This window comes from Pinus tabuliformis, chromosome 9 (genome assembly GCF_031772625.1).
Source record: "Pinus tabuliformis cultivar Carrire ecotype Pingquan chromosome 9, CPIR1, whole genome shotgun sequence".
Classification (NCBI taxonomy): domain Eukaryota; kingdom Viridiplantae; phylum Streptophyta; class Pinopsida; order Pinales; family Pinaceae; genus Pinus; species Pinus tabuliformis.
This window is the reverse complement of record NC_142307.1, coordinates 951,208,998-951,221,459: the sequence shown is the minus strand read 5'-3', so window position 1 is coordinate 951,221,459 and position 12,462 is coordinate 951,208,998. Positions and strand designations below refer to the sequence as shown.

The following is a 12,462-nucleotide window of genomic DNA, read 5'->3' as shown; positions in this document are numbered from 1 at the left end:
GATTGACATGGTTAGTAAAGGAGGGAATGAGATAATGAGGGAAGGAAATGAATGGAATGAGAAGAAATGGAAATTGATTTTTCTTCAAAAAATACATGTTGAAGTTACGGATAAAATGGGAAAGTGCCTAGGGAATAGTGTTTAGAAGGAAGTGACTACTCCATCTCTCAATTCATCTCTACATCATCAGAAAAATATGGGTTTTGGATCATTGTTTTGGATCTACATATGCAATGGATTTTCACATCAGGCCTGACATCAACATGGAAACTTTTTAGGTACTATTTCATTCTATTTCTTTCTTCTTTCTCCCTATAACATTTGATTTTTTCTTCCTTTTTCTTCCTTATTTTCTGTCTTTCTTTTTCTCATCCCCTTCACTTGGCAAGGTGAGCATTATATTGCCTACATGTAGAAATATTACACAATCATATAGGTAGAATGGAATTCAATACACTTCAACCTATTCGCTACATTGTTTCACCATGTTTGAAGAGTTGTTGCTATTACACTTGCAAGGGACGTAACTTTTCCTAAAGAAATTAGATTGGGGTGCTTGAGGAGTCTTATGTGGTGAGAAGCTAACATAAGAATTCATAGGTTTCCATAAAGTTTTAGGGTGAAAAAAGCATCAAAATAACTTGAAAATGGATACAAAATCTCAAGATCCAAAATAGAAAAATACAAGGTCTGCAACTAAGGTATGGGATGTCTTAGATGATCCTATAGGAAAACACTCACAATGGCATTCTAGATATCCTTAATAATTGAGTCCTTCATTGTCAAAGTGTATGGGAATGGAGGTCAAAAGGAAGTGACCACTCCATCTCTCAAGTCATCTCCATGTCATTGGGCAAATAAGAGTTTCATATGATGGCTTTAGGGAAATGGGAACCATCAAATAGATTGAAGATCCATGTGGAAAATACTTTTGATTCCAATACCTTTATAGAGATGATATCCTAAGGAGTTAGTTCTCACATACCTAACGCTGCCACATCAAGTAATGATAGGAAATATTTATCTACTTAATGACGTGGAGATGAATTGAGAGACAAAGTGATAACTTTTGTTAAAAAGCTCAAGTCAAGGTGTTCTTTGACTCATTGGAAAACTCTCAAGGATTCCTATGTGATGCAAGGACAAGGGAGGAATCCAAATACTTACATAATGTTTTAGGGTCAACAAACCATGGGAAGTGCTCGAAAATGGATATGAAGGTTTAGAATATGAAATTGATATTATAGGGTTTGTAATGAAGGTACTGGATGTCCTTGATGATGTCCCAAATGCATAGGGAGGAGGCCATATGATTCCATAATGTATTTTGAAAGATGTGGAAAGTATATTATTGTACATATTGGTTTAACAAAAAGATTAGGGAAAATTTTAGGGGCGAACTTTCGCAAATGGGCTATTTTTTTGACATTTTATGAAAAAAATATTTGCCAATTTGGTTAAAACATCGCCTATTTTTTACATATATATGATTAAATGGATGATATTCGCCAAAAAATTAACAATTTTAATACCAAATTACATGTTTTTTATTGAATATTCGCCTACATTCTATATGTATGAATTTTCAAACTAGAATAGTCACCTACAATACTATATATAAGAAACTATTTAAATACTTAAAAAATACCTTGAAAAAGAGTACTTAAGGAAAAGATTACAAAAGAAGCTTTATTAAATTACTTCAAATTTGAATAGGATGTCAAAAACATAGTTTAGATACCTCATGATTTGTTTTGTTTTTCTTTGATCTTGACATTCTTGATTGATTTTCCACCCTCTTGTGCAAGGGGGTGATGCCTTCTTTCTTAGCGCATTTACGTAGAAAGCATTAAGAATTGGGGGAGATCTCATTGATTTAGAGATCTCTCCTACTTGGGATTCCAAGACAACTTCTTGATCCTCTTGAGTTTCATTCCATTTTCAAGATCATCCTATGCTTGCTCCTTGTCTACCTCCTTTTCTTTGATTTCTCGAACAACCTTTTGACTCTCATCTAGAGAAACTTCTTGATCATCTTGAATCTTAGAAGGCTTTAATCCACCTTCATTTTCTTCACCCTATGATTTCTCTACCTACTCACTTTCCTTCTACAAATTCTCTTGATTTGCAAGGCCTTAGCATCTATTGTTAGATGATTTAATGAACCATCATGATATTTCTTTAGTTGTTGTAGCCCCTTGGCCTATGATTTCCATGCATACTATTTACTAGCTTAAATGGATTATATTATGTATTTCTTTAGTTATTGTGGCCCCTTGGCCTATGATTTCCATGCATACTACTTATTAGCTTAAATGCATTATATTATATATCATTAGAGGGTTTCAAATACTACTATGGGGAAATTGATCCTCTTGATTCCTTGGGATTTTTTTTTTCACAAAAATGCCTATATTGATGACAATAATTACACTTAAAATGAATCACAAATGAATCTACTCACAATCTAAAACTTGTTAGTGACTCCTATTGTCCATATTAATTTGTATCCCCTTTGGAAGGCCCTTATCTAGGCCTACTTCCACACATACTCTCACATGAGAATATATGTTTTCTTTTGGCTTTTCTTGAGCAATATATCAACCAAATTTGTCCCTAGTGGCTTTGAGGGTGCTTTCATCCTAGAATATTAAAAATGAAGATGTGGTAGCTTTACCCACAAAGGCATTGTTACAATCTCCTCTTTTGGATTAAAGTCAAGAGACAAATTGGAAAGAAACATACTCCTAGGTCCTACGAAATAGGGTCAAAAGCAAGAGATCAAGTCTTGCTCGTCACCATTTTGAAAAATAAACATACAATATCCTTGACCACGAGCAAAGAGAAACCTTGACCTAGAATCTTGGGAGTCCAATGCTTTATTGCCCATAATTCTATAGCTTTTCGAATTGGCCAAAGCCCTATAAAATTTCCAATCAAGGTGCACTTAACCATAATAATGTTTTTTTCCTCAAATGAGGGGATGGGAGATCCAACTAGGGAATGGCATCCATCCTCTTAACAAATCTATTTTGCACAAGTAGAGACACTTTGGTTGGCTTCAAAGAGTGGATAAATTTCCTAAATGCTTGCATATTGATCTGGGAAAAATCTCCCATTTCCTATCTCCACCTCAATAGCTTAGGTTTCAAATCCATCTTGAATGTATTGTCTCAATAAATTCTTTAGAAATTCGAAAAATACATTGGTTAGGTTAAATCCTAATTGTAGGCTAAACTTAAGATCTTGATGCTTTTTCTTGGTCTCCACACATAAAAAATAGGTGTAGTCTCATTTATAGATTAAATGGTTTTTTTCACGGCATTTTTTCTAGTTAATTTTAATCAAAATCCAAAGGATATTTTAAAAAACTTGAGTTTAAATTGTTTATTCTGCATAATTGGAGTGCCCTAGGGGTTTTTCATGGTGTTAAATCCTTTATGCATTAAAAAATGCATTTTAAACAAAAAAAAAATTCTTGAAATTGTATTGTCCGATTTTGGTGAATTCCGGTGAAAAAGGCTATTGCTTCTAGAAGTTAGACTACATCTAAAAAATATTGTCTTGACCATTAATGAAAGACTCCTTGCTTTCACTAAGAATCCAACCCATATTGACTCAAAGCATACTATTTTTTTATATAAAAATAAATTCAAACAATAAATCATTAAAATAACTTCAATGTGTTTTAACGTTGAAATCATGGTGAACAAGTGCAATATGCAACATCACTACTTGAACAAGTGCAATATGCAACATCACTACTTAGTACGGGCCTCTTATACAAAAAGTAAATAATATTTTTAAATAATAATATCAATTCATATATATATGAGAGAGGCATACTTCTAAATTAAACATACTTTAATATAATTTTAAACTAATATAATATAAAAAATTTCGGTAATCTAACTAGCCAGAGGAATTGCCCAGAAAGTTAAGGAAATTCCGAGCATATTTAGAGAAAATCTAGCAAGAATTTTTGTAAATCCAAGTTATAGTTGTTAAACTTCAAAATTTTAGGTGTCCTAAACGTTTTTGATGGTGCTGAATCCATTTCCACCATCAAAAACACGATTCAAACACTGGCTCTACAAGATTTTTTGAATTTTTTTTGCCAGATTCCAGCCACTTTTGGCCTTCTGGGCAATTCCTCCGCCTCAATAAACGACTCCTAAAAATTTAACATAATAAGAGCTTAATAAACTTCATATTACACTTGTTTATATTTTATTCCAATCTATTTTTTATTCAATTACTTGCTTAAATTATGATGGACAACTATTCACATGACATTGGGTTGTGCAAACACTACAATAACAATCATTATTATGACACTCGGGAATATATATATATATTTCACAATTCAATTTAAAGCCATATAAAATTAGGAAAAAAAACAATTTACATTTTAAAAAAATTAAAATTTATTTTTTAATTCTCCAAATACTAAGGCAGTTTCAGTATATGGATAAGAATTGCCAACTGCAAGTCAAAAAATGTACAATCTTAAACATCTTGAATTAACTCGGTTGTAAAAGGAATAAGTACCAAAAATTAAAGGTAGTTTCAGTCTATGGATAAGACTTGCCAACTGCAAGTGAAAAAATGTACAATCTTAAAAATCTTGAATTAACTGGGTTTGATAACAAAATATGCATCTAATACCCAATAATTGGATTTGATAACAAAGCATGCTTCTAATGATGAATGGGCCATTTTATGGATCCCGGAACAATGGGGAAAAATGCGTTTGCACATTTCCCAATGCGTTACCCCAAGCAAACAAACAAAACAAAGCATTAAGTCAGGCAACGTAATACATGGGATTAGGCAGCTTGAATGTCCTGTCCCCAACAGAGTATCCAGTCAAATCGCTCCACTGATCACCAGAGTTCCCTCGGATTCTGAACCCATCTTGCTCAATCTTCAATCTCTTCTCAGACTTATAAACCACAGCGCTCTTCTCATAATCTTCCGGCTGCCTGCAACACAAACGTTTAGCCACAAATAGACAACATATGCAATTTCAGAAACTTAACTCCTTACCCCTGCCTTACTCATCAAAATTAAACAGTCAAAATACACAGAGGGACATCAAACAGGTATATGAATGGATGGTCACAGTGATTACCTGAGTAAAAGCGACTCCCATGAATGATAACCAGCTCGGACCAGATTCCCCTCAGTGACATTCCTCTGGTTATGTGACCTGCCTGTTAACAAGAAGATCTTGAAACCCAACTCAAGCAGATGGGCGTATAATCTATGACTGGCAACCAATGCCGGGGCCGCTGCCCGATTTAACCATGTCTTAATGATATCATCCACATCAATTACCTCTCCGCTGCAAAGCAGAGGTGACAGAAGAATTAGCAACCCATATATTTGACGACATGAAATAAAAACACAGGCGATCGCAAGAGCATCTGTTAGTTCCTCTTACCCGAACTGGTGGGCTGCGAAATAGGGCAGATTTGAGATGAGAGTTTCGTCCAAGTCGAAAACCCAGGCATCCTTCCCATCGCCTGAGAGTTTCAGAGAGTTAACATAAGCTATGGATTCGTTGGCTACCATGTCTAAATCCCTCAAATATTGGCTTCCACTGCCGGCCATGTAGTTTTTCACGTATTCCACGCATTCAGGAGGAACCACAGTCCAGGAGCGCAGGGTATTTGTTTCTACCCCGAACCTCCAGGCTTCGCAGTTAACCTGGTAGTCTTCAGGGGATTGCTTGAGCTCCCATGTGACCTCCTGGGCTGTGGATTGGCAGACATTGAAGGCTTTTGGGAGTTTGGGTTTGGTGGAGTGGATATTGGGATGTTGGTGACTAATGAGGGAATGCGCGGGAAGCCGAACAATGGAAGAGAAAGAGGAATTGGAGATTTTGGGGCTGTGCTTGGCTGTGGTGGGTTGTAGAGCGCAGAGGAGGTTGAGATGGTGGTGGTTGATTTGCAGAAGCGAAGCCATGGAAGAAGATGTGGGTGAGATCGCACTGGTGGTGATTGATGAGCAGAAGCTAAGTCATGGAAGAAAATGAGGCTGAGATCTGAGTATAGGGCTGGAATTCAACAGTTTTAACAGTGTAATCGAATATTTGACGGTTTGCTGTTTTATTTTTAGTTTTTTTGGCCGGGGGGCGGGGGGGGTGTTGTGACTGACAGACAAAAATGCGGCATCTTTCTCGTCTCAATCGAACACTACCGCTTCTCGTCCCTCTAGACGACAAATAGAAGTGGATCTTAAATTTGGAAGTGCTTTGATGATGTAAAAGTAAAATGTTAAATAAGTTAAATAACTTGAACTAGTTTTCATCCACAATCTTTTTCCATACCATTTAAAACAATAAATATACATTATAAACATATATTATTTTTAATATATAAATAAATATTTATATATTCCTAAAAATATTTTTTTAATATATAAATAAATATTTATATATTCCTAAAAATATTTTAAATAATTGAATATGTAAATAGGTTTATATGTTTTTTTGTTTTTAAATTTTTGTGATCCATTTATTGTTGTACTGAGTTTTGCGGATCTATTGTATTTGAGAAATTTTCACCGATATTTCGAACCTTCTATTGAGGTTTATTATCAAAATGTAAAAATACAAGAAAGAATTGATCTTAGAAATGTCTAATAAATAAATTAGTGTTTTAAGTTTTAGAAAAGAAAAGCCCACATGGTAATGCTAAATAATTAAAAAGTAAGATTGAATATATTCATACTAAAATTATTTTTATATTAACATCTTTATATTGGTTTTAATATTGTTCATATTATATCATAGGGTTATAATATATTAATTTTAAAATCATAAAATTCAATTATGTGATTATAATAAATTAATTCTAAAACAATGGAATTAAATTATTTGATAAATGTTAATATCAATTAGGTTTGTTTTTAGATTACCTTAGTGTGATAGGTTGGAATATTTTTTTTTTTATATATTATTCTATTGTGGTTATAATATTGTTATATAATATGATATTAAAATTATATAAATAAAAGGAAATTTAAAATTTTAATTAATATTAATAATTGTTCTAGTTCTATTAAAATTGTGATAATTTATTGTTGACAAATGTTATAAGGAGATAGATTGAAATTATTCCATGTGAAGAAATTGTTAGTAGTAAAGGCAATGAGCTTCAAAAGTAAGCTAGATAGATATGTAATTAAACAAGGCCGCACAACTAGCTTTCCCTGACACTTAGTTTAATAAAATATTTTAATGTCATGATGTGTTATATATACTCCAAACAATAATAAAATTGTAAAATGAGTTATATGAGTATTTGTTTAACCTTTTTATTAATTTTTTTAATATAATTAAACATTTCTTTAGTAGATAAAGGTTTTATATATATATATATATTGACATTGAATAGAATGATAACAAGTTAATAATTATTTATTTAATATTGAATGATGACAATTCTTTTATATAATGTTCATATTATGGTACACATGTCATGTCATTAGAGTATAGATTGATATAACGAGAGTTGTACAAATTGTACACATGTTATTTTTACATTTTTTTTCAAATTTATATTTTTTAAATTATTTTTTGTAAATTAAAAAATAAAACCCATAAAAAATGTCTATTCAATACTTTACACCAATGAGAAAATGGGATTTTTGAATTTAATTACAAACCATTTGTGTTTATGGTACATAGTAATTAATATATAATGTTATTTTTCAAATTATTTATATTTATTGTACATAGTAATTAGTGATATAGTAATTAATAATAGAGTACACAAAAGTCAATTCTTGCCATCATTACAAAATAACAGGGGAGACATTTCAACCAATCATATTTGAGATAAATAGAAATAAATTTTATTTAAAAATAATAAATTTAATTTCATAATGTTAAATTTTGGATAAGTTTTAAATTTTTTTAGTCAAAGAAAAACTAATAGCAAGTCAATGAAAAACTAAACACTCGAGCTACAAGTATAATAAGGGAAATAGATGTAAGTTATTTAAGAATAAATTGTAAGTTTTAAGAGGGGGTTGATTTAGAGGTTAATGTGGGAATCCAATTCTCATTGATTTTCCATCCATCATCTCGGTTAAGGTTATTGGGATGTTTATTGATTTCTAGGGCCTCTTTGAATTTTCTATGAAAATAATGATTAATTTTAGCTATGATACAAGAATTTTCAATGCAGATATGATGTTTACTGTTGTTGGAATGATCAACTAGAGCAGAGGTTTTGGAGCGATTATGTTTAATATCCGCAGAGTGTTCCTGGAGCCTAATTTTAATGGAACGACCAATTTCCCCAATGTAAGGTTTACCACATGAGCAAGGGATCATATAAACACCTTTTTGGCACTTAGGGTCAAGGGGATCTTTGATAGATTTTAGGTTACTACGAATGGTGTTAATGGGTTTGAAAGTGGCAAAGATATTATTTTTTCTTAAGATATTGGCAATCTTGTCAGTGGTACCTAGAATGTAAGGTAAGTTTACCTTTCCAACAATGTTATTTCTATTATTGTTATTTTTAGGTTTGTTAGCATTGTGGAAGGCCTTGATAGCTTGGTGTTTTTTATATCCATTTCTTAGAAACACATCCATTAGATGTGCCTTTTCTGATTCCAAGTGTTCTTTATCAGAAATTCTCATAGCTCTGGTTGCTAGGGTGTTGAGGACACCAAGCTTTTGGGTTGGATGATGGTGGGAAGTGGCATGGAGGTATTGCTCAGTATGAGTCTTCTTTCTATATACTTGGTGGGATAAGGATCCATCTGGGTTTCAAGAGGGCTAGCATTGATCTCAGTTTCCATAGTGAATTTGATTAAGTTTGATAGACTATTGAGGTGAAGTTTGAATATTTCTAATTTCTCCCTCCCATGTGGCCAGATGATGAAGGTGTCATCGACAAATCTTTTCCACCATTTGGGTTTTAGGGGGGCAGAGTTCAAGGCTCGAGTTTCAAAGTCTTCCATAAACAAATTGGCAATGATGGGGGATAAAGGAGAGCCCATAGAGACATCATAATTTTGTTAATAAGCGTCACCCATAAAATTGAAGAATGTGGACCTCAGTGAAGTTTCAATGAGCTTACATGTCTACGGATCAATTATTTTTCTAACCACTTCCATGGCTTCATTAATAGGTATATTGGTGTAAAGAGAGGTTACATCAAAGCTAACTAATATGTCATTTGGATTAAGTTTGATGTTTTTGATTTCATTGATGAAATGTGTAGAGTCTTTAACAAATGAATCAATTTTACCAACTAGAGGTTTTAGTTTTTTGGCAAGGTGTTTGGCAAGAAGATAGGTAGGTCCACCGATAGTGTTAACTATGGGTCTAAGAGGTATATTATCTTTGTGGATCTTAGGAGCACCATAGATTCTTCTAAGAGTTTTTTATTGTCTCGTTCATTACATGCCTTGATTAAGTTACATACCTTATTGGTTATTCTTTTTAAGGGATTTTTATTTTATTTTTTGTAACAACCACTATTAAGGAGATGATCAGTCATTTTTTCATTATATTATTTTATATTCATTATAACAGTGGCAGCCCCAAGGGTTAGCTCAATTGGTCAAAATCAGTGCCTCACCATCGAGAGGTCACAGGGTCCAATGTCCTCGAAGCCCTTGGAGTCAGGCCTTGGTAGTGGGCCACGGGGCTAGAATCCCTTTGGGGTTGATCAACCTAGATTTTTCCGTGGATGTAGCGCCACCCGTTGACCAGGGTGTCCATGAACCACAACCAAAAAAGAAAACAGTGGCTCCCCCTTTATCTAATTTTAATACTACAATGTTAGGGTTGGAATTTAAAGATTTTAGTGCAAGGTACTCCTGTTTAGTGATATTGCTTTTAGGAGGATTGAATTTTCTTAATATAATGGAGCAACCTTGTTTTATACATTCTTTAATGTTATCAGGAAGGTCTTTGACACCATATTCTATGTGGCTTAAAATGTCTTCAAAAGGAATACAACGAGGAGAAATGGAGAAATTAAGGCACCTTTTAAAAAGATTTATAGTATGTTCATCAAGATAGATTTTCATCAACATTTTGAACCTTCTACTGAGGTTCATTATCAATATGTAAAAAGATAAGAAAGAATTGATCTCAGGAATGTCTAATAAATAGGTTAGTGTTTTAAGTTTTAGAAAAGAAAAAGCCGACATGGTAACCCTAAATTGTTAAAAGTTAAGATTGATTATATGTATATTAATAAATATTATTATATTAATGACATTATGTTGGTTTTAATATGAAATATAATATATTAATTTTAAAAACATAAAATTAAATTATGTGATTATAATAAATTATTTCTAAAACAATGGAATTAAATTATTTGATAAATGTTAATATCAATTAGTTTTGTTTTTAGATTACGTTATTGTGATGGGTTGGAATATATTTTTTATATGTTATTCTATTGTGGTTATAATATTAGGTTATAATATTGTTAAATAATATGATATGAAAACTATATAAGTAAAGTAAAGGGAAATTTAAAGTTTTAGTTAATATTAATAATTACTTATGGTTTAGTTCTATAGTAAAGGGAAATTTAAAGTTTTAGTTAATATTAATAATTACTTATGGTTTAGTTCTATTAAAATTGTGTTAATATTTTTTTATGGTTAACAAATCATTTCATGTGAAGAAATTGTTAGTGGTAAGGGCAATGAGTTTCAAAAGTAAGCTAGACAGATATGTAATTAAATAAGGGAAATAAATTGTAAGTTTTAAGAGGGTGTTGATTTAGAGGTTAATGTGGGAATCCAATTCTCACTTATTTTCCATCCATCCTTTCAGTTAAGGTTATTGGGATGTTTATTGATTTCTAGGGTCTCTTTAAATTTTCTATTAAAATAATGATTAATTTTAGCTATGATACGAGAATTTTCAATGCAGATATGATGTTTATTGTTGTTGGAATGATTCGCTAGAGCAGAGGTTATGGAGCGATTGTGTTTAATATCCGCAGTGTTCCTGGAGCTTGATCTTAATGGAGTGACCAGTTTCCCCAACGTAAGGTTTACCACAGGAGCAAGGGATCATATAAACATGTTTTTGGAACTCTGGGTCAAGGGTATCTTTGACATATTTTAGGTTACTACGAATAGTGTTAATGGGTTTGAATGTGGCAAAGATGTTGTCTTTTCTTAGGATATTGGCAATCTTGTCAACAATACCTAGAATGTAAGGTAAGTTTACTTTCCAACAATGTTATCTTTATTATTGTTATTTTTAGGCACATGGGATTCACTCAATGAACCTATGACATATCACGTGCATCCGTGGCATATTAAACAATACCCATAATTTGACTACATATTGGAAAATACCTCTCAAAATCACATTATTTAACCCCTTACCAATATGAACCCAAGATACTTTCCCAATTTAAAAACCCATACTTTCACTTGATATTGCAGGCATCCATTTTTTTATTAACATTTTTTATACCCCTTTATATTTTTCCCTTAACTTTAAGCTCCATTTTTTATACCTTCCAATATAAAAACTGTTGGGCGCGGGATCCCCCAAGGGAAGTTTTGGGGCTTAGAGCCCAGATTTTGGTCAATTTTGTAATTCCAATGTAAAGACTCCGCATTTTGTGGGCGCGAAGTGCGTAGTTTGTTAAAGAGTCATAGGGTTGTCCGCCCTTAATTTTGATAATGTAATGTCAGCTGTAGAAGATCTACCCATGGTTCGCGGACCAGGGATTGTATAAATAGAGCTGAGATCTAAGTAGTTAAGGCAGCTAAACAGATCACAATATGGAAAAGATATGATGTATGCGAGATAGTTCTGAAGTGTAAAGTCTAGTTTTGGGTCGTAGCGTAGGAAGAGGCTCTGCAGCTAAGTGCGCAGAGGCCTAGTAGTTTGTAGTTGAGTGCGCAGGGCGAGTCGGGACTATGAATAGTGGAAGTATTAACAAAGAGAAGTTCTATCCATTATGCGTCTTTATTTCCTGTTTTATGCATCTGTTATATTGGGTATGAATTTCACTTTTAATGCTTATATGATGCGCAAATGTGTATAATTGTATTGGCTAAGTGAACGCAAGATAGAATATTTGTTTACGCGAAGATAATCAAGACCTGTTAATAAGATAAGTAAGATACTTGGCATAGTTTAGGAGATATCGCAGTTCGCTGCCTTAGCAGCGTGAAAGGACTTCAACCCCTAGTGAGGGTTGTGCAAAAGTCGATTATAACAAATCGCGAAGGTACTGAAGGGTAGAACAGTGCGTGAAGTGACCTGCGTGAAGGCAGGTTTAGTTGGACTAAACTGACATCACATCCATCTCAAGGGTGCAAAAACTTAGTTCCAACATCCCCCCCATACTGCTTTAGGTGAGACTTCAGTCCGTGCCCCGCGGGTTGATGCCGAAAGGGCCAATAATGTAGGGATTTGTTTGGCTAAATAACTCTGAACTTGGGTCAAGC

At 33.0% G+C, this 12,462-nt stretch overlaps 1 protein-coding gene across 1 annotated transcript; it reads right to left on the bottom strand.

Moving 5' to 3' along the window:
- Positions 1–4,555: 4,555 nt before the first annotated feature.
- LOC149151890 (acid phosphatase 1-like) lies at positions 4,556–6,112 on the bottom strand. Its single transcript, XM_089439841.1, has 3 exons — positions 5,447–6,112; positions 5,135–5,347; positions 4,556–4,985 (listed from the first exon to the last, which is right to left on the bottom strand). The coding sequence occupies exons 1-3, from the start codon at positions 5,968–5,970 to the stop codon at positions 4,808–4,810; spliced, it is 915 nt and encodes a 304-aa protein (XP_089295967.1). The 5' UTR covers positions 5,971–6,112; the 3' UTR covers positions 4,556–4,807.
- Positions 6,113–12,462: the final 6,350 nt, after the last annotated feature.